The sequence below is a fragment of the Aquila chrysaetos genome, chromosome 12 (assembly GCF_900496995.4).
Source record: "Aquila chrysaetos chrysaetos chromosome 12, bAquChr1.4, whole genome shotgun sequence".
NCBI lineage: Eukaryota > Metazoa > Chordata > Aves > Accipitriformes > Accipitridae > Aquila > Aquila chrysaetos.
This window is the reverse complement of record NC_044015.1, coordinates 17,174,829-17,198,488: the sequence shown is the minus strand read 5'-3', so window position 1 is coordinate 17,198,488 and position 23,660 is coordinate 17,174,829. Positions and strand designations below refer to the sequence as shown.

Below are 23,660 nucleotides of genomic sequence, written 5' to 3'. Positions count from 1 at the left end.
AGCATTTGCTAACATTGGGCTAATTTGCACATGATACCTTTCACACAGAACTCTAATTTTGTGAAGTTGTAAGACCTTGCTAGTTATTCCTTTATTGCAGACAAATTCACTATTCTGCTATTTTTCCTCTTGCCATTTGAAATGTACATATAAAGTTAATACTGGCTAGGAAAAAAAATTAAAATAGAAATAGAGTTGAGTGACTTGGCTTAATGATTAAATATGTCACTCTAGCTGAGGGATATGGAATTCATAATGTGCTACATTCAGAATGGCATGCTGTAACTCAATCTTTTTAAATGTTGCTGGCCTGAAGCTTCATAGACTAGTTTGAATTTTCAGTAAAAATGGTTTTTTTAAGGTAGTAAACCCCCCCGATACCTTAATCTCTTCAATCATTAAACTTTTTCTGAGAGCAAAGTACTTGGAAATGTTTTTCCACTTGTTTCACATGTTTTGTCACACCTAAAATAGTTTTCATTTGAAAAAAAAAAAAAAAGAAAAGCAAATCATGTACATTCTGTAGGTGATTAGTTGTTTAGTGAGATCTGGTGTGTTTATTTTATTTTATAAATATTGGAAACAGCCGACAGAGTTAAGCATTGGCTTCAGCTTCTGGGTAGATCAGCCAGCCTTTTTCATAACCCTGCTCTGCAGACTGTGAGTGCTCCTTAGGCAAAGTTGCGTGAGTGGCACAGCCAGAGGTCAGGCACATAGAGCCTGTGAATGGCAAGGGGCCATGTCCTAGAAGGGCAGCATGGCAAAACTGTTGCTTGTAGCCTACACCTTCGTCCCATATTTCGATTAACACAGCCAGCCATGTGGATCCAATTGTAGGATTAGGGTCTGAATCTGGAGTAAAGAAAAACTTGGTAAAGAAATATGTCCCTGCATGGCACTCATTTTCCTTTCATTTCCCTACTTCTACAGTCAGCTTTATATATAGGTAAAAGAGGCAGCTGCTGTTGCATTTGACTGATGGAGGTAAGAAAGAAAATCAAACGGTGGCAGCCAAGTTTTCCCAGGCAGCATCCCTGAGTGGGTTTTCTGGCTGCACGAACGTGTCTGTAGCTATGGCCACATCATTGATATGAGCTAGGAAGAGTCGATGAGAGGAGGGAGAGCACAATTACAGGGTGTGACAGTTTAAAGTGGAGAAGGGTGATTTATGAAGGTTACCATTAAGAAAGAAGAGAAAAGAGCAGGTAAGATTTTGGAAATTAAAGAGATTAAAAAGTAGAGAAAAATGTGAATGGGGAAAAAGGAAATGGAAATACCTGGTACAATCAATGGTACACCCAAAGATACTTGTGTTGGCATTTGAGACAGCGTTCTTGTTAGACACACAGGCATATATGGGTAGTAAGTGTGTATGTGTATGACCATTAATCTATATAGGAAATGTGAGGGATGCTTAGAAAGACTGAAGATCAGAGATAAGGTCTACACAGAGGTCTGAGCTAAAATTGGGAGTGGAGAAAGGAAATCACAGGAGCAATGCCAAAGACAAAAGACTGAAAAAAAATGAGAAAAAAACAGTCATCGAATTTTTCTAATTAAATAGTCATGTGCATTGGAGCAGAGAAGTCATTTCACAAAATGTAGAGAATTAAGATAGAATCATAGAAAAATTTAGATTGAGAGGGACCTTCGAAGGTTATCATCTGGTCAAATGCTTCACTCAAAGGGTCAGGACATCATCCAGAGAAGAAATTGGAAGAGTGGGTTTCAGAGAATTTGATTAGGTTATACCTGATTATGGACCTGATATTTGGAAGCCAAAGAAAGATATCTGGTGTTCTACTTCCAGTACATTTTTTTTGTGTTCTTTAAGATGTAAAAAGAGGATATATAATTCAGGAATTTTTCATGTTTTACTTTTTAGAAAACTGTGGTAAGACTGTCAAATTCAAAGCATTAATGATCTGATTTGCATTTTTGTAGATTTATGAGCTTGTACATACAGATGATGTGTGTGCATTTGAACTGAAGTATATCCAGAGGGATCTTAAAACAACCAATACCTTTGAGTTGTTTAATTAGATCATACAAGGTCATGTTTCATTGACTTGAAAATCTGTTTGGAGCATATGATTAACTTTGGAGCTGGAAAACAAATTAATTTTGTACTCCTACAAACACTTAAGGGCTTTAAAAGAGTGCTTGCTGTTGATGAACATATCCATTGAGAAATGTATGCTGTGTCTAGCCTCCCCTAAAAGGGATTTTCTACTTTGTCTCTTGTTGGCTGCTTCCTATTTGTTTTAACTGAGGTAGGCAAGCACAGCCACTGTGCTGTCTAGTGTGAAATGGCTTCTGCCCTGGAAATGGTGCTTTGAAAAATTTCAGTCATTTGCAAGATTTTCTCATTTTGTTAAAACCAGTGTGAATCTCCACAACATACAAAAGTGACTGTATTTACATAACTTCATTGTCAGTCCATATTGAAACAAACTGAAAAAGCCAGTAGGCTAGAAAATCATAGTTTTAATAGGGCCTATAGAGCTTAACTGAGAATGGAGACCTGAGAATAGAAAAATATAAAATATGAATGTGTGAACATACATAACATGTTTATGCTGCCTGTATTTTGAGCTGTGCATAGCATAGCTGTATAAATAGCATGAATATGATCTCTGTTTATGCTGTGTATAATTACACTTCTCTATTCCTACAGTATATATTTCTACACAATTTAATATCGCATTAGATACAGAAAAACAAGTCATTTACCCTGAACTATCCACTTCTAAAATTTTTTTGTAAGGCAGTTACTCTATCTGATGTATGTTTTCTTTCCTGTGTAAATAGCTGTGACTTCCTATAGAGCAGATGTGGATGCACATGCTTAGACTTTGGACTGTGATCTTTCAGTCCAGTTCTGTATTAATGGGAATGGCAGAAGATCATACCTCTTTTCACTTCAACAGTGGTGTTCATGTCTCTCATCACCTGCAATATTAGTTCTCTTGCAATTGAGTGAAAACTCATCTAAACAATGGCTTTGTTTATTCAAGGTTTCATATGCTTAACCCATCTTGAAGCTGGGAAGCCTGAGACCCAAACTAGCTTCACTGTTGCTAGGTCGCATAACAATCCCAATGGCAATGGGATAGCATGGACTTCAGCTGAGATTGTGTGTGCTTGCCATGGTCTGCTGGCTGCTTTATTGGGGAATTTCCTGGGTCATACTATGGGTATGTGATTTAGCTAGATAAAATCTAGGTTTTGTATGTCTTTATGTGCTACAGTTAACTTCTGTAGCTGTGCAGAATGTGTTCACAGTACAGCATTTAAATAGTTTTCTTTGTTAGTATAGGTAGTGATTTACCATGATGTTCTGGCCTCACAAACAGGCCTAATAACAGATTCTGAACCCTCTTTGTTAAGAAAAAATAGTGCCTATAGGACCATGACTACAGCCATAATTGTATTGATCATTATGATTCTCTGTAATAGTGTCGTGTTGTTACCACAGCCAGACTCGAAGAATTACAGCGGTGGGAGAGCAATCTCAATCAGATCCACTGAATCTATTTCTAGTGGTTAATTATCAGCATAAATTAGCTGTCCATACTAGGGTTTTTTTCTTCTCTCTGAGACTGTGTATTGATCATTGTCAGCAAGGGAAAGCGTGTGCTTTACTTAATCAAGTTCTCTACACAATCAGCAGAAGTCCTTTTCTAAGTTAATTCAAATATTTTTTTAAAAGGGATCAGCAGCCAAGTGATCAGTAAAAGGTGAGCTTAACTTCTTTGAAACTCTCCTTGCACCTGAAAAAATCAGTCTGGGTACCTAAACAGAAGCAAGTTGAGCCTTACCTGTAGTCACCTCAGAGTTTATTTCAAATAGTGCAAATAAGAAGACATAAAAATACTAGGCTTTATCACTTGTTCCTCCTATTAGCCAACACTGAATAATTAAGAGCTAGCTGCTACAGGGAACAATTCATATAAGAGTTTTTATGTAGTATATCACATAAAATTAATTTTGGTGCTCACTTTACCAGCTTATTTTTATTACTCAGTGTCCAAACATACTCTTTATGTCCTTGAGAAGACCTTAGACCTGGGACTCAACAGTGATCATTAATTGCCAGCAAACTATAAAACTCCTGAGTCCAATCTAGCAAAAGCATTGAAGTGAGGGTTTTTTTATTTATTGACGATTAAAATTGGAATTGTATATATGTATACATATATATGTGTATACAAAATTGGGAAGAGTTCTTTACACACCAGAGAGTTGTGCCTCCATTCAGAGGGACCTCAACAGGCTGGAGAAACAGGCAATCTTCAGGAACCTCATGAAGTTCTGCAAAGGGATTTGCAAAGCCCTGCATCTGAGGACAAATTACCCCATCCACCAGTACGCAGCCGGCTGGAAAGCAGTTTTGCCATGCTGGTGAACAAGTTGGACGTGAGCCAGCAGTGTGCCCTTGCAGCAAAGAGGGCCAATAGCCTCCTGGGCTGTATTAGGAAGCGTGTTGCCAGCACGTCAAGGGAGGTGGCTTCACTTCTACTCAGCACTGGTGAGACCACATCAAATCCAGGTCTGGGCTCCCCAGGTACAAGAAAGAAGTGGACGTACTGGAGCAGGTCCAGCAAAGGGCTGCCATGAGGAGAGGCTGAGAGAGCTGGGGTTGCTCAGAAGTTGAGATGAAAGTAAATTTTAAAGGCAGTTAAACCACGACAGCAGGACATAGCATTTCAAAGAAAAACAACACATTTAAACTTCTCCCCAATTCACCTGTTCCTTTCCCTTGAAGAACTCTGTATTGCCTGATCTTCTGACCATGATTGTTCTCATGCATGCAATTCTTCTTGGGACCTAATCATGTAAATGTGAGGCTCAGCTGTACAGATATTCTGCTTTTAAATTTAAAATGTTGTATGTTGTTAAATAATCCTTTATAACAAGTACAGGTGGGAAATTTGAGACATACTTGTACTGTAAAAGTTAAGAAGGATTCTTTACTTCATCCCCCCTGTATATAGGCTTGGCAGCGTTAATTCAGGAAGGTTTAGAAGATTATGTGTACATGACAGCCCTGAGGATTTCCATCATTGTGATTTTCCTTCCAACTCCTTTTTTTTTGGAAGAGCATAATGACCTATGACAACTAAGCTTTATTCTCTGTGGAGTCTGACATTGCTTCTGTTTAATGGATCAGACAGTTTGTGATACATCAGTACAAGGCACTTTCTTCCCCATGTCAACCTAGGGTACCTCTTCAATATTTCCCATCTGTGCTGACCTATGTGATCAAGAGGTCATGTCCTGAAGTCAAACCCAGAATTGAAACACTCACTTCTACCACAGGCCAGACTATTAATGTAACCCATTTAATTTACATCAAGTTGGAATTTGACATTCAATTTCTCAGTCCAGAAGCAATTATTTTTAAAGGAACATGCCAGCAATATTGCTTGGCTTAGAACAGTGAAAGTTCAAAAGGGTAAAAAACATTTCACACCATAAATAAAGAATTGATTATACTTGAAAACAAAGTTTGTAATTACTACTGACATTTTTAAGCCTAGATGAAGTGCCTTTTATGCTTTAAAAACTGATGTCATTTATGCCACTGGCATTATGGGAACCTTACGTAAGGGTCTGAAATAGTACTGTGCTGGTATTTTAAGGATCAAGAGGAAAACATTAATATTTTGCACAATGCTTGGGTCAAACACATATTTTTTGTCAAGCAAGGGTGCAAAATTCATTGTGGGTGCTTAGCCTTTAGCTCTGCCTCCTTGCAACCCCATAGCTCCATCAGCAAGGCCACTGGTGTAATCAGTAAAACCCAATACTTTGGGATGGAAAATTATGTTGTTCTTCTCGTGTGAAAGCCAAGCCTCCAAGGTGCTAACAGATTTTAACTAGGAATAGCCCTGATCTGGGTCATCAAACTATGCTTCTGTACTTAAAACTGTAGTGCTTGTTTTTTCCGTAGCTCTTACAGCCCTGAGTTGACTTTGCGTGACTGTCAGAAGACCAACATCCCTGAACTCCACATGGAAAATTCTGCTGATCAAACTGTTGGTGCAAAAGCTAAAAATTGATGTTAAGAATTTGGACTAGCAAACGGTGGTCATCGTGAAGTCTTTGAGAAATAGCATCTTCCAGATCAGGCTCTAATGACTGTGTTGAAATATCAGCTAAAACTAGATTTTGCTAATAAGCAGCAGATGCCACATATAGGCAGTATTTCGTGCTCCCTCTACTGGCTAATAGGTACAGAAGGAGTAGAGAGAACTTTCTTGGTTCTCTAAGAGCTCTTAGATCTCTCAGAGCTCTGCTGGTACCAAAATGCTGATGCTAGTTCAAACAAATTGCATATTTTCACATATTAGGGCAGCTTATACCTTTCTGGGGGGTAATACAAATAGCAGTTTACCAAGTAAAGCCCTTCACCAAGGGTGAATGAGAATGCCATCCCACTGCTGTGGGTTATTTGGGGATCTTTATATGTGAGAAATGGCATTTCAAAAGCATGTAAAAATCTGCGAGCATGAAAACAGAGTAGCTAAGCTATATAAAAACCATAACCTCTACAAGAATGAAGTGATGAATGACACTGTGCCATTTATATTTGATGCCTTAGCAAGATAATAGCAGTCTGCATACTTTAATCTTAAATAAGTTTACTCATGCATCTTGACTTTTTATCTGACTATAGGCCAATATCGCTTTCATAACAAATATACCCAGGACTGGCATGCAAACATCACACATTTCCCACTGTCAGAAGCAATGCAATTAAAATAATTAATTAGTAATTAAGACCAACATAAACTCTGCTCATTAACAAGCATACACATGGCATGCTGCTAATCTTGCAGAAAGGAATGAAGACAAATCTTTCATTCTTACCACAAAACAATCCAGCCAGAAAACTGCACTTCAAAATAAAAAAGATTAAAGTTGTGGACCTTTTTAATTAGTGATCAAAGAAAGGCTTTCTATAAGCAGAGAAATAAAATACTCTGAAGCAGCTGTTATGTATATGTTTACATATATATGTATATATATATGTGTATTAGCGCATGTGTGTGTGTGTACATGCATTTATATATACATACATACGGTTCAGAACTACTTGCCCATGTGCTATTTCTGACTGAACTCCAGCTTCTCCAATGTCACTCCTGAGTTCCTCTGTGATGGGGGAAAAGAGGAGTAATGCCTCTTAAATGTTCGGTTGTATAATTTATTGTATTTCCAATAAACTGGATTTTAATGGGGTTCACAATGGTGAGATTATTAAAGCTGTTTTCAAAATCATCTGTTGAGTAAAACATTGAACTATTAAACTGGGTCATTTTGTTTATCGCTTGACATCTGACCTGAAATATTCCATAAATTAGAATGTATTGAGGAAGTAAAATGTTTTAGTCCCACAGCACAGGTCTTCTCTTTAGTGTCTACTTGTTAAGCATTTTCTCCAGATTAGTGAAAACTGTACAGTGTCTAGATTTAAAGAAAGTTCATTTCTGTTCGGGGAAAAGTTGTGCATCTACTTGACTTTGCAATTTGACTGTAATTCAACCAGAACGATGTAGGCCTGTACAATACAATGCTAAAAAGCATATGCTGTAAAGTAGCTCCTGAGATGGGCAATCACCTTCTTAAGAAGACAAGCAAAGTTCTGTCAGTTTAGTATGTGCAATACCTTTGATTTTACCAGGGTTTCTGCATGGTTATCACTTAGACCACACTTTAATCTCTACTTTCATTAGTGGTTGTCTTTGCCATTGGATGTATGAGTATATGCAAGAAATGCGTCTCTTTAGGAAACGTATAGGATTATCTGTAGTGCCAGGGTGTACTAGACACACAGAACTAGCATTGGGATGTATATCAGGAGATACACAGCAGTTTCTGTTTATATTAGGGAAATGAAGATTACTGGTTTTTCAACAACAGGAAAAGTAGGGCAAAAAGTGTCCTATGTTTGGTTCCAGGCGCGTAACTTGTTGCTGGGCTGGGCCAAAGCAAGCACGAAATGAAAAGGCCAAAGAGATTGTTCAATAGGGAAAGATGGAACTGAGTGAATTCATAAACTCAGCCAAGAGGTGGCAAAACTGGATTGTGGGAGACTATAAATATCTGAAGTATGCCAATTAAAAAGGCTAGGAAAGGTTTATTCACAGTATCAAGAAAGAAATCAAAAAGGTAAGTAGGCAGAGCCTGAAGACGGCCCCAGAAGGAAAATTCTTACTAGAGATTTAGACTAGTTTTAACAAGTAGTCAATCATATGACGGAATGACCCACCAGGAATGATTGTCAAGAAAATAACAGGTGCTTGAAAAGCGTTATTCCTGCTGCCAAATAATATACAACTGCCTCTTTTTTTGCCCTTTTTTTAAATTTTTTTTTTTTTTTTTTTTTTTTTAAAGCACTTTCTGCCAGGTACTGGACTTACAGATACCTTAAATCTAAGGACATTATCTGTCTGTGTGTTGCAAGATCTGGGAGCTTATGGACTAAAAGCCATTCATCCCCTCCTCCCTCCCTTCAAGAAAAAAAAGCTTTTCATGCTAAAAAGTGTTTATGTGCAACACTGTTCAACACAGAGAGATGTGACAGATTCAAAATATCCACTGCTTGCAGGCTCTGTCAATCACGTCGGACTACATTATACAACTTAACATATCAGTGTAACTAGAGAAAATAGATCATAGTAATGATGGGTCAGCTGTCAAATTTTAAAGCATAGAACTCTATACATGTTCTGAAATAATATTGGTAGATGCTTTCTAGTGTTTTAATTTCATGTATTTCTGATTCAGAAATAAACCCAAACATCTTGACATTTGTGCATTCTTTTGGTGCCGTATAATGCAGAAGTGATGGCTGTGATCTCTTTGCATTTCCAGTGCAACTTGCAACAAGAAAAGGAGAGAAATTTCTCGTGTAATACATATTTCTCATGAAAAAACATACATAGGTATATCTGGGGCCTAAATATCATTCTCAGAGTTGCAAACAAATTGTCAGTTCTGGGGGTTAATTCTGTAAAGCATTGTCATGAAAAGCTCAAGGGGTCCTTTCTTAATGATCATGGTTCAGCTTTTACAAAATTTTAACATAGATCATCATTGCCAGTAAAAATACTCTTCTGTCAAAAGGTCCCCTTGTACAATAGGAATAATAGGGACAAGCTGAAGTTTCAATAAAGCTGAATTTCTTTTCATTAAAAGGAGTTCTCTGCATAGTTAGCACCCATGCTAGGTTCATATTTTGTACCTAAGATCTGAAACTATTTCAGTCTCTACTTGGAGCACATTAAACATGGTAACTGGATCTGGTAATGATGTACAAATACATCCTCCATGGGTTGTTGTGAGACTCCACTGTTCATAAGGTAATGTCATACCTTATGATCTTATTGGACCTTAGCCTTTTTTTCTGTTTTTCTGAAGTGGGGATAACACTTATGTACTTTACAGTAATGATATATGACTGAATTTGCTTGTATTCATGAAATGTTCAGACTTCAGTGAGGCAAAACCCAACCTGCAGAACACTGTGGTAAATACAGAAGGATTATCAGGTGGTATCAATATCACTTACAGATACATGCTGCTGTTTTCTGAAGTGTCTCCCACTGAATCAGAATTCTTTAACCAGTGATAAACACTAGGTAACCATTACAACTAGAGTCGGTGCATTTAAACAATAGCTCTTGCAATCTGCTGCCATGCAGGGGGGCAAGTTAAGTCACAAGAAGATTAATTTTTGCAAAAAATGCTATTAGGCTTTCATAAAGTATCTCAAGATACAGGCTGTTATAAAAAGAGCTGTCATGAATAACACAAGTCATTCTTAGCTGCTCTGGTGATTTATATGGCTGAAGAATGTAAAAATTAACACTTTCTTGCACTAAATGGTATTTCTTACAGTTGTTGAAGAGGAGTACTTCCTGCACTAGAAATGAAATAGAAATGTCCTATGAGTTCTATAATGGAAACTGGTAAAGGAATGGCAAATTCATAAATTTCTCCAGATATAGCCTAATTTCAGTGCTGCCATCAATGTTCTGAGGCATGCTTCCTTCATATGGCTATTATTGTACAGAGTGTGCGAACTGTGAGTTCAACCTCAGCTTTCCTTCTGGGGTACTATCCAGAGAAAGACTAATTAGACTAACCTAACGATGAGTTTGGTCTGGGAGCTAAGCTTGTGAGAATTGATTAGTGCTTATTGCAAAGAAAGCAGTTTGATCAATAGTGAATAAAGAGACAAGCAAGAAACTAGTGAGCATGCTGCATTCTTGGAGTCTGAAACCGTTTGCAAAGCTGTCCGCCTCTTTCCTTGGAGTAGTCCACAGGCCAGGGCTAAAGGATACACTCTGTCATTCAAAGAGAATATCATGACCAGTTCCAAAAATTAAGAAAAAAGAGGAAAAGGAAGAACTCTGTGACAAAAGTAGAGGAGGAGGGGAAAACTGAGAAGGAACCAATTCTGATGACAATGTGAACATCTCCTTACCAGGATACTACGGGTTGAAGAAATGTTAAATAGTATTAGCAGATAGAATCATTAAAAGCCTGTCCAAATATTCTTTCAAGATCAGAGGCTTTAGCAGAGATGGAAAAAGTACTTTTAAAGTGCTAATTGTCTTTTTTTTGTGTAGGATTTTTACAGAGCAAGTGCCTGCCAGGCCCTGAGGGCATCCTGTGTTGAACAGAGGAATATATGGAGATCACAGAGTCTGAAATGGAGATAGGGCAGCACTGGAGAAATATCTCTAGCAAAGCAGTAACTTCTTTCCCACGCTCAGAAAATAGTGACACTTTTTCATGTTTTGCTGCACAACTGCCCAGCACCACAAAGTTGATTTTGTAAGGGAACCTTTCACAGCAGTCTAACAGTGTAAAAGGGATCCTGTACTGATTGTTAATCAAATTTAGGTAGAAAAGATGTATGTTTGTTTGCATCCCCGTTACAGCCTCTCTGCAGTTCAGAGTGGTAAGAAGCCTGTATATATACATCAAGCCCTAGTTCTGTTTTTCAGCGATTCACATGTGTAGTACTTGTATTTGGAATTTCGCCTTAAACCAGCTAACCTTGAATGGGTGCTTGGTAGTAGCAGCATTTTCCTTCTCGAACCTTTGCTTTTATGGGAATAATACTTAGCTAACAATACCTCCAGACCTGTTAATTTTGAACTTGAGTGCCTGCCTTGCCTGCAGGAGAAGCCTGAGTCTCACTGAAAAGATGAGCAGTGCCCTTGAAATCTTCTTAATTTAAAAATTGTCTTTTCTCTCTGTATCTCCTCTTTTTTTTATCCTTATTCTTTCCTTGAACAGTTTTGTCTTCTTCTAAGGTCTCAGAATCAAGAGAAAATAAGTGAATTAACCTGGTGTAATGGAGGAATGATTGACTACCGTGGTGTGAACTGCTCAAGGACAGATGAGGAAATAAAGGAAAAAATAAAATTTGGAGTTTGAGGACAAGATGAGAATGCTGTCTTGCTGCTTGCAATCATCTGCTTGATTTGATTTTTGTAAGACTCACATCACTTTATATATGTAAGAAAGATGGCAGCTCCGTGATCATTGTACTGATGGTTAAGAAGGGATAAAGAAACCAAAAATATATGTATGTATTTTAAGCTTCCCAAGCTAGTGATAATGTGCCTACTATCCTACCCATTACTCACAAATAATATTCATGTCTGTATAATACTGTGACAGGCCAAGGGAGGGAGAGGAGTACAGCTGGCTGAGACATAGTCTCCCCTGTTGTCTGCTGGGTGGTCTGCCTATAGCCGCATCTAAAGATGTGCAGGGAAATGAAAGCCCGATGCCCTGCGTGCTTCTGTGTTTCTTTCACCCTGGCTTAAGTGCAGAATGAGAGTCCAAATGATTCAGTTTTTAAGCATCGGTCCCATGATGTTCACAGTTCAGTATCTGGGTTGAGGTTTTCCTTAGCTAGTTGAGTGTTCAGCACTCTCCCGCACTGGCCATTTATCTGCCTCATCTTCTGGCTCCAGGAGACAGTTTCTTTCCCCCTTGCATATGCCAGGAATTCAATATGCATATGACACCAGTCTGATCACATCATTTTCTCTCACAGCAGTCCAACAGACTGGGAAAAGGGCCAAGGAAATTTAAAAGGGAAAAACAGAAAACAAGACAAATAAACGAAAAGACCAAAAAACACTTAGGAATTCATGATGCCAAAGCAAGCAGCAGTGCTGGTGGCACAGCTGGCACATAGCAAATAGCAAGACACCAGAAGTGGTAAGGTCCTCAGAAGCCAGTGCTCATCTGCACATCAGCAGGCAGCAGGCACCATGCCTACAAACGAGCTAGTGGGCTCTGCTCCTCTTACGCTCATTCTGCTGAAGCAAAATGGATGGTCTTCATCCCTGCTAGCAGCACCGTCCCACGCGCCTGGGGACCATGGGCAGCATGGCTTTCGAGGCACGAGGGGCAGGACCCACCTGCCTTGCACACTCACCACTCCTTGGGCTCAGTTCAGCACTGGAATGTGTCACTTGATAGACCTTGCAAGTTGAGAAGGTCTTTAATTTTGACATGGTGTTAAGTTTATTACAACCTGGTGAAATAAGTCACCACCAAATCCATAGCTCTGCCCTCCTCCTTTCCCATGTGTTTTCATGAACAACGTGAAAAGTTTAACCTTTCAAGTAAGAGTCTTTTTAAAAAATGTGCAGTGCTAGAGCAATACAATATATCCACGGTATGAAAGGACACAGTTCTCAGGTAACTATTGCCTTTAGCTAGCAGTAACAAATCACAAGCCTTTTAGACGAAAGCCCAATCTATTAAAAGTACTGTTGTGCTAGGGGACCAGAAGACCAAGGTAATATAAAAAATCTAGGGCTTGCTACTGCAGAAGTACTGAGACCTCTTGAAATCTGAGTATCCCTGAACCCTTTGATTTAAAAGGGAGCTGGAGAAGTTTAACTCATCATAGAACCTGCGCAGAAATTTTCTATCTTGGATCTGGGATAAGACATATATCCAATGGCTTCAAAGGGTTTCTAGCGGAGATAAAGTCTCCAGACTGGGATTTTTATTTTTTACTTTTAAGAATCAAATTGTGTAAATAATTTTGTTTGCAGATTTGTTCCTTCCAAGACTTTTAGTAGGACTACTGACTACTTTTCAAGTCACCTGAACAATCACTATCTATAACAAGATACTGCCAGATAATATTTATTCCTTTCTCCCAGCTGGGTGGGGAAATATTTTATCCTGACATAAGCATGTGTTTAGGCTCCATTATCTCCTGCCCTTGGGGCTAAACCTGTAGTCCAAAAGGTAGATATTCTCAGGTTTTCAGTTGAATTACAGTAATTTGTCTGCAATCTTATCCAGCAAGTTCAAAGATGCCATTTTATGCTTGTTACAAAATTGGCCGCTTGTTGCAAAACGCAACTATCCTCAATTTAATGACATCTTTCCATTGATTTCAATGCCTTTTGGATCAGGCCCTCGCAATGCAGCGTATGTGGATTATTATTTCTTCATATTACCCTGGACAGTGAAGTATGACTACAATGTTCTGTGAGTGCTTTACTGAGGAAAGAGGCATAATAAAAATAGTGAATCTGATTTATTAAAGAAAATCTTTGTTCCGTTTCAATACAAATCTGAGGCTTTATATCTAAAGCGCATTCGGGTGTTAAGGCTGGGAGAACTCCTGGCTTGCAGCCGCAGAAATGTAGGACTTTGGCCGTCAGTGAAATGCTCTGATACCCAGATGAAAGGATCTGACCTTTTTTCCAGTTGACTTAGTTCATATATATTAGGCAAGCACCCATATACTGAGTGATCCTGATCAAGGATTCATTGGCTATCTGGAATCATACTACTGCTATCAACTCTAATCCTAAATCTTCTTTAAGTCCTATTAAAACATGTGGTTTATTTATTATGAATTTGGCTATAATTGGAGAAATTACTTATCGCTGTCAGAAGTGAAGATTACTTATCGCTGTCAGAAGATGCATTGTGTCAAGTTTCTAGGGTAGAACTCTCCCAGACTTGATGAAATATTTTGTGGTTCTGTGTCATATTAGGTACACAATCCAGTTGGTACTAAGAGAGAACTATTCTTACTCATATAAAAGTTTAATAATTGACAACGTCTAGATTTTTATAACTCCGAACATTACGCAGAAGCAAGTTTGGATATGACGCTCATCCCTACTACCCATCTAGCTCCACCATCATGCAATAGTATTTTAGTGAAACTACACCATATTCTTTTCCCTTGTAAGTTGTGAGGAAGCCTGGGAGTCTAGGATGCTAGGTGCCAGTTAGAGCAATCCTGCTGTTTTCTCAATAAATATGTAAACGATTTACATATGTAAAATATGACAATGTTGTATCTCACGTAGGCCACTGAAAAAGAAGAGTTTAAAATTTAGGTCCTGCTGAAAAACAAAGGCAGGGAAGGAGCTGACAAGAGTAGCAAGATTAACCTTGTTTTGCCATTATTTTGCAGCATGTTACTGAATGACAGTTCACATGCAGCTTTTACAGCCATCCCTGTTAAATATTATGTTATTCCTGCCTCCAGCTATCTGGGTACACTTTTTGGTAAGAATAACTGTTTTGGGTTTTTTTCTAATTAAAGTAATATATAGCATCCAACAGGTATGTGGATAGCTAAACTTACCTAAGGTTTAAAAAAAATTAATGTAATTTGCATATGAAGTCAGCAGAAATTTCAGGGTCTCTAAGACTTCTCTCAGTCATGCTTTGGATAATCCCGCATTGTGATTGAGGAGCTTAGCTATTGACAAAATTGAGTTAAGATTAATAGATTTACTTAGATTCAGCCATTTTTTCAGACCAGGTAGAGTCTGCCTGTACTCCCTGGGGAGTAAAAGTCCTCCATGTGAATGAAACCAGCAGAATCACGACCCAGGCAAACAAGACAGCTGAGGGCAACTGATAAGTAAATGAGAGGATAGAGGGTGATTAAACAAAGGAACACCTTCTGGGTCGTCTTACGGAGTGTAGAAGTTTTTAAATTAGGGCAGGGAAAGAAACTTGAGAGCTGGACCTCGCTGGAAGGAAGCGAAGACAAAGAAGTGGCATGTGAAGAGTTAAGGGTGCTTAGGACAGCCTGGGGGATAACCTAAGCCTTAGTAGAAGCCTCATATTATACTCTCTTAGGCAGAACAAAAGAACAACAGCAACACGTAGTGACAGGATAGGGAAGGGCAGTTAAGGGGAAGGGATGGAACAAAAGCAAACAAGTCTCAATGCCACTTTGAAGAAAAATAAATTGGGAATTCAGAGTGAAAGTTGTGCTCTCCTTATACTTTTGTACTTGCTATGTTGGAGACAGCAGCCATGCAACTCACTGGGAGACACAGGGAAGTTTATAAGCTGCTCAGGAGATGAACAGAATGAAAAAGTGAAGGCTGGTTAAATTAATCCAGCTATTAATTATTTTTTCCTTCAGAAGGTACAAGAGAATGGAGTTGATAGAAGAATACTGTAGACCCAGAAGCGTACAATCCAAACCCAACTTGTTTGTGGTTGTGCTGAATACTGCTGGCTGTGTTAAATGGAAATCTTAACACATCTTTTTTAGGATTATGGTTATCTGTAATTTTGACAGGTTTTTTCCCTTAAGAACACAGCTATGCACACAACTTGAAATTATTTTTCATTTAAGCTGTAGAATACCACCAACACGCTTACAGTGCCACATTTATGCAAAACGTTGCCCTGTGCTTGGGCGAGGAAGCACTCCTGCCAGTCCCCAGTGCGGCTATGTAGAACCGCTTGAGGAGCGCATAGACAGAAGCATCGCAAGCTTGGGAGTGGTTTTTCCCGGCTGCTTTATGAAAACGCGCTCTCACTTATTATTTATCGTTTTCATTCACGTAACACAATACCTGCGCACAGTGGATTTCAAACTCATGATAAGACACCTGCTAACCGAAGCTTATGGCGTAATTCAGGCCAACGCGGTCGTCAGTGACGAAGCTTGGCGGACCAGGTGGCGGAGGAGCTTCACCCCCCCCCCGCCCCGTCCCGGCCAGGGGCACCCGCGCGCGCAGCCCGCGCGCGCCTGCTGCCCCTGCTGCCCCAGCTCCGCGCGACCCGCGGCTGCAGCGCGCGCGCGGTGGCCGCCAGAGGGACCCTTTGCGCTGCGGCCCCTCACAACGCGGGCCGTCGCACGGCGTTACTCACGGCCAGGCCCACGCGACAGCCCGGGCTCTCACCGAAGGGGTCTTACCGGCAAAGCCTGGCTTACAGCTGCAGATGTAGCCCTCGGCCTCGTCGTAGCGGAAGGCCGGCGGCAGGCCTGGGACGCTGCCGTAGCGGCCGGCCCAGGAGCGTTCCACGCAGTCGCCCCCGGGGAAGCAGGGGCTGCTGCTGCACTCCCCGATGTCCTCCTCGCAGTGGGAACCCGCGTAGCCTGCGGAGAGCCGTGAGGAGAAGGCATTTAATCGGTGTGCTAGGTATTCACTCCAGACCGGGAAATGCTGTTGTGTATATGTACTGCGAATATGAGATGCGCTTGGTTTCAGGCTCTGTCATGTGCTAAAAGGCTTCCTCTGCTTCTCGGAGGTGCGGACGATTGCTTGCGGCTCTGTCTGGGCTCAGTAGCAGGATATTGCTATGGCTATTCTGCGTTAGGTAGCTGAGCTGAGCTGTGCTGTGCTGTACAGACTGTGGGGTTTTGGGGGAAGTAGTGTGGAGATTGATGTGGATAACAAGGAGCTGCATTGTGGTGTAGATAGGCTCTCGGCTTGTGTGAAGTTTTCCCTGTCGTTTGCACCACCTCCCTACAACAGAGGAGGGCAGGGAGTATAAATGATTTGGTGTTTGTAACGTGCTTGATCTGGAGTCTGAATTCCCCAATTTCTGGAAAATGCTAAGGGTTCTGCCCGATTTCTCCCATTTCTAATGCACCGAGAACCGTGTAGTCCAACGATACTGTGGCATTTACTCATCACAGTGCACAGTGCTCGTGTGTCCTCAGTAAGGACGCGGACATTAAACTTTCTAGAGAGACTTCTTGTAGCTAGTCAGTGTGCTGAAAAATTCACAAAGTCTCTCAAGAGTGCAGGGTCTGTGTCCCCCGGGAGGGAGCCTTTTCGCAAACGGCTGGATATGCAAGCATTGCTGGTAGAGGAGGACACAGCCCAGGGTGTTTCACCCTACACTGCTAGACAGAAGAGCTTGCACTGGTGATATGAAGGAGATCAGTTTCCCAGTGTAACATGTAGTTTAATTTTTACTCATAAACAGACAACATTTTGCATTGAAAAGTAAGGGTTTAGACTGGTTTAATTGTCATGTTAATGAAGACTAAAAAAGGGTTGGCTGCAGCAGTGATTCATGTATCACATGGGTTGAAGGATTAAGGAACTGGGAGATGGATCCCAGCTTTGACTTATCTCCTGTCTTGAGTCCATAATACTGGCACTTTCTGGTTTTGCCCACTTCTGCTGTGCAAGGAAATCAATCCTTAGCTGGGAAAGAGAGCAACGTACCCATAGGGCTCTGACTCATGATGAGTGAAGCCCATCTAAACACGAGCCCATAGAGTATTTTTAAGGTTACGTAGCTTCAACCTTTTATTGTATCAGCAAAAACATGAGGACATTATCTACTACCCAAGGAAAGAGAGTGTTTATAGCAGAACTTTGAGCTTACCTGGCCAACAGTGGCATGTGTAATTGTCAGCATTGTCCTCGCAAGTGCCATTATTGTAGCATGGTTGTGACCAGCATAAGGGAGTTAAGGTCTCACAGTGTAGGCCCATAAATCCAGTACCGGTACAGTTGCAGCTGTACCTGCAACACAGAATGCAATGTTCACTCTAGCTGCAAGTCAGGAGATCTGGGCTTTGTTCCCAAACCTGCGCAGGCTTCTTGTGTAGCCTTGGCTAGCAGCTTGCATAGTTGAGTCCAGGCTCAAGACCACCATCTGGTGCTCCAGGAGAAACCGCAGAAATTGGGAACCAATGAGCTTTTTCTGAAATACGTGGTTTTGTCTGGGGAAAAAAACCTGCTTGTGAATTCAAATTGGTTTTGACAGATCATTTCTTCTAAGAATTATTGATTTTTTTTTCTACTTTTTTTAATTTTGGGAGAAAGAAGTTTCTGTCATTTCCAATGCAATTTTTGTAGGCTTAACATTATTCACAAAATGAAAAGGAGACAGGCAGTAAGTATGTTAGTATCCCTTTCTCTTGGACTGGTAGAAATTGAATTGGCAAAAAAAAGAAGACAATTTCTGTTTCTCGACTAAGTGATATTTTCTCTTTGATGGAAAACAATATTGTTAGAACAAAAATGTCAATTGTTTGCGTAGTTCCCATAGTAACAGTAATACGAGCTTCCTTTTGATAGCAATGTTACTATTACGGGTTTAGAAGTAAACAAACTAGTATATATAAATGAACAATGTGCAGGTAATCAGTAATGTCTGGGGGTTTTTGTTTGCATTTTTTTTTTCAGGCAAGCTAATTATTATAAAATATATAACTCCTATGCTTAGGTCATAAGGTATAAGGTCAACTTCTATGTGTCATAAGACAAGACAGGCCTTTGCAAGATAACTATGTTAAATGTCCATGCTTGGATGATCTTTGTCTAATAATAATTATGAGAAAGAAAAATTTATTCTTATATTGTTTTATTTTACATTAAAATGATACACTGGTTATTGTACAATTGAAATTACGGGGAATCTTGCTGAACAAGAGGTAAGTATACTTATTTGATAGTTTCTATGCTTAATAGCTAAGTCTTAGACTTGGACTAAATATATGGAGAGAAAGCAAAACTGTTGAACATAAGGGAACATCAGAGAACAACTGGCTCCTGCAGTCTAAAAGACCAAAAAGCATAAACTTTTTACTGCACTATTTAAGTGTACATAAGCAGAAACTTCTGGCAGGCCAGTTTATTAGTAGTGTATGGATTATTCTTAAATCAAAATCAGAGATGACTTAGACCAGGTGGCGTTTGAATTTAGGATATAAAAAGTAATGAGGAAGATGTGAATCAGAAAAATAATTTTCATTCCAGGGTATGTTCTCAAAACAAAAGTCTCTTTCTTCTGCTGTGTTTTTCACACATTTCCTCCATGTGCCTTCAGTTTGGTGCTGTTCAGCTTTGTGGTGAAAGATTTTTTCCTGCTTTAGCCCATACTCTTTTTTCCCTTTGGTCCAGAATCACGGAGCAGTGAGGAATATTCACAAGTCGCTGCTTAATGTGAAACCCCACGTGTGTGGCTCTTTCTCAGGTATCTTTAAGTGTTTGACATTGCTGTTGACCGTCAGAGATTCTGGAGGGTGCCTTGCTTGCGGGCAGGCTATGACTGAGCAGGCAGATGGCCTTTTCTATTAAGAGTGATACTCTTAGATACTCTACCTAAAATATTTTGGGGGCTTCTTGTTTGATGTTCTCACAATATGCCAAAAGCAATATGTGCAGACGTTCTTTCCTATGCAATTGAAAGAGCATTGAAGGTCCTGGAAACGTTTCCTATGGAAAAAAGGCTTGGAGCATGCAGAGGTATCCTCTGTGCCTGTGCACACCAGGTTCCATAGGTCCAACTAAGGCACCTCTGTCAATTGTTGAGTTTAAATAAAAAAGGTACAATAATGCGAAACTGGATTTTTAAGAGATCAAGTTCTGCTTTGTTGCATTCATGAAACATCACTGGAAGATCAGACTGAAATTTGGGAGAGAATTTGGTTCAGTGATTGTATTTACAGCTTTTAACGCTAAATATGTTGCCTTGCACACTTCTCTGAGAGCTGGTGGTACGCACAAAAGCCTCGGCTGTACTGTAGCATTAGTCAGAAAAGGAAAGCTACTGTTAAGAGATTACAATTCTTCATTTAATGCCAAAGATATACAAAAGAAAAGAAGCTGCTAGACACCCTTCTGTTTTGAATTGCTTTGTTGTCCAACCCTTTTCATCACGTAACAAATGTGGCAAGAACTCCAATCGCTCCCCAGACACCCTGCAGTATTACAAGCCAATTAAAATTGCTCTTTTACCTCCGCTTTAAAAGCTAGGAGAAAAATGAGTAGGATTAAGTCTGGCCTGAATGAGCATCCTGGTTACTCACCTCATGTGTGTATCCTCAAAGGGCTTGCAGGTTACTAAGAGGGTCTGCTGTGAACTAGTCAGGTGCAAGATGACCTCCCTCTCCCTGCTGTCATGCTTTAGCTACACTGGAAAATAGTAAATTGCTTTGTCCTGTTCAGAGTCATTCAGCACTGCTGAAAAGGAGCTCCACAAGGTTGGTGCCGTGTCACCACGCTGTACAAAAGCTCGTTCCCAGCACATGATCTCTTCCCCCTCTCATTCAAGGCAAGCATGACTTTTGTTGACGTGACTTCTGGGCTGATTTTGGGGGTACTAAAATCTTCAAAACTGCTGTATAGAAACTGGAAAATACACGATAAAGGACAAATCATACTGGCAAGAGGAGCGCCTGCATCAATACACTTACGAACTTTCAGACTGAGCTTATACATATGAATTTCAGTTTGGTAATCTCATGCTTAGTATGCAAAGCCAGTATCGGTGAATGAATGCCAGAGATCTGGCTGCCTGGGCTGCGCTTGGACCTCTGTGTAGGACTATTAACAGTAGGTGGAGAAGCTCACTTTTCTGTTGCCCTGTATTCTCTCTCTTTTTTTTTTCTTTTTTTTTCCCCTCTCCCATGGACTGTGGGTTATTTTGAATAAGGAGGTGTTGTCCTACATCCCTGTAAAATTCCTGACACATTTCCTAGTGATATGTATCACTATGGTTACTATTATTACAGTTTTCCTTTGCCTCTCTTTTCTAATGCTTCTGTCTGTTGGTGTGGGCAGCTGCTGTTGGCAAATTCAATTTTATACACTCTCACATCTCTCTTGGAAACTAGAGTTTGATAAGTATCAGAAACAGAATCCATCTCTAAATGACAATCCTCAGGGCCAGACAAGCAACGCGTGGTAAATATTTAAAGTGAAAGTACAAATGTGAAAAATGTACTTCTTGGTCACTCTTTGCCCTAAATATTTTGTCATCCTCTTGGCTCTGACACCAGACTTGCGTTCTTTAATCTTTTTCAAATTTAAACTGAAAACAGTGCAGGATCAAGGAGTGACATCCACAACTTGAAATGAAATCAGCTACCTAGCAGTGCAGGCTCTGATAGCATTCCCGTCTGCAAACAGAGGAGCTAATAGTACCTCACATTAGTGTTACCCAGCTGTAGAAGACATACCTGTTGGCATCATCCATGCATTGTCCCCCGTTGAGGCATGGCTGGCTGACACACTCGTCGATGTTGGTTTCGCAGAGGTCACCAAGGAAGCCTGGTGCGCAGGAGCAGGCGAAGCTCCCCAGGGAATCATGGCAGGTCGCGCCATTCAGGCACGGCTGTGACGAGCACTCATTTATTTCCAGTTCACAGTTTATACCTTCAAAAGCAAAGGAAACAAGCAAACCCCAAACTTAGGAGATAGTTTTGGAGATCTCGGCAAGGGCTGTTTTAAGTACAATATTCACGTACTTTTTTTTTTTTTTCTTTTTTTTAAGACATTGCCTATTTTTAAAAGGCATTTCCTCCTCAATGTGCATTGCAAGACTTGTTTTTTCAAGGCTTGGGAGAATTTACAAAAGAACAAACAAGTTGTTATTCACAAGAATAGGTAGAATAACAACTTTTTATATTAGCTTGAACATGGAAACAGAGCGAACTAATTTTCAGATTATTCAAACCATGCTACTGTCCTATTTGTATAATACAGAAGTGAATAGTAATTTAGTGACCTCAGAAGAATTGAATTCATTGGGAAGCTGTCTGTTTAGCTGTCTTTTATTGCTTAATTTTTTTTTTAAAGATTTAGCAATGTGTAAATAAATCCGTCTATGATGCCATGTTTGCAAGAGGTCAGAATCTTGGAGCTGCTCTTCAGAGATAATTGATGGAACTAAATCAGTTCTAATATTAGTTTATAGCTATTTATGACAGTTGACGGGTTAAACATACACTCCTTTTTCTTATCTCTAGCACAGTCCAGGAGATACTAAGAAAATTTCATGATTAATGCCTTGCAGCTCCTGGTTTGATTATTTCAGGGTCTGATATGCTTATGCACTTATTTAGTATTTTGAGTAAGAGTGATATTTTTTTAAAAATAATTTTCACCTGCCAAGTCAATTTGTTTTAACAGCTACCGTATCGGCTACAAAGCATATACAAAATGCAAAAAGATAACGAAGAAGCTGCTTTTAAGTGGACTTCCCTATCTTTTATTTGGCGTACCGAAGTAGCAGAAGTACTGTAAATAGTTTTCAGGGGAGTTTCCTACTTGAAAGAGCATCTGCAGCCCTAAGAATGGGTTCCATTTTTGTGGGGAGGTGAAGTTCTCAGTACAAGATGATGGGGCAGGCTTTCAAAAGATGGGAACAGACATGTTTTGATGATGGGTGTTATCTTAACAATTTATTTAGGAGCTCAACTCTAATTCTTCCTCTATGCTGTTTTTGCCAGCTCTGTCCTGCTGTGAAATTTGTACATTCTAACTTGGAATGTCTTTCTCAAAACACTAACACTTAGCTAACATTTAGCACATTGCTAACATTTAGCACTGTTACTTGATTACTAATTTATTTTGACCCTTTTGAATGTAGCATCTTTGTTTAAAAAAAAAATTAAAAAAATAAATCCCTATTATGTATAAGTACCTGGAAATATCTTAAAGTACCAAAACAAAATTTAAGGATGTTAGCTCATAACTGTTTTTCATTGTATTTAAACATTAAAGTGTAAGTTCATCTTTCCAGTAGTTAAGAAATATTACTGCTGTAATTTTAGAGAATATATTTTTATAGTTCCTTGAGACCACATATAGAACACTGGATGGGTGAAGTCGCTGGTCCCGTACCTCCAGTTTGAGATTCACTGATCAGCTAGCCACTACTTTCAGTGGGAGCCTGCTGCGAGACCCTAGCACAGGAACGCTCCCTTATGGCTTTATGGTAATGTACATTACATCCGGATAGAGTGAGCAATCCCTCTGTGGTCATTGCCCTGTGAATTCACTGTAATTGTAAACAATGTGTTTGCAGAAGTATGTCTAGTGACCGTAAATCTGCCAGAGCTTGTTAGCAGCTTACTGTGAACACTAAAAATCATGTGACAAAACAAGCCCTGTTGAACTGATCCTCAGTTCAGCCAAATTTAAAACTACAGGCCTGAGAACAGCCTGACAATTAACATGAGAACATAGCGTTGTTGTTTTGGTTCATGTCTTTAATCTATCAAGCCCAGTAACCTGCCTTCGGCAATCTTGCCTCAGAAGAAAACTTCTCTGTGTATAATGCATCCAGCCAATGTGATATGCCATGCAAACGGGGGGAATTCCTTCCTAGCCTCTACTGAATCTGCTGTCAGCCTTGCTTATATGTGAAGAAGAGAGATGAAAAGATTAGATCTGCATTTGCACCTCAGTCTAACATTCTGTCATAAATATGCTGTATGCCAAATATCATATGCCAGAAAGGAAAAAGAGCACCAACAAGCCCTGCCGCAGTTATTGCATGGGGCTACACCATCAAGAGCAAAGGTGTCCCGTCCTAGAGCAGGCAGAATGTTTCAGCAGATACTGAACCGCACAAGCGGTTTG

At 39.9% G+C, this 23,660-nt stretch overlaps 1 protein-coding gene across 6 annotated transcripts in view; it reads right to left on the bottom strand.

Moving 5' to 3' along the window:
- The window catches only part of CRB1 (crumbs cell polarity complex component 1), a 114,709-nt gene that overhangs the window by 51,118 nt on the left and 39,931 nt on the right, over positions 1 to 23,660 (bottom strand). For all 6 annotated transcript variants that reach the window (XM_030033472.2, XM_030033476.2, XM_030033474.2 and 3 more), the window contains exons 3-5: positions 21,254 to 21,449; positions 17,671 to 17,810; positions 16,244 to 16,426 (exon numbers count right to left, since the gene is read on the bottom strand). In XM_030033472.2, coding sequence (XP_029889332.1) covers positions 16,244 to 16,426; positions 17,671 to 17,810; positions 21,254 to 21,449 — 519 coding nt within the window. The remainder of the gene's footprint in view (positions 1 to 16,243; positions 16,427 to 17,670; positions 17,811 to 21,253; positions 21,450 to 23,660) is intronic.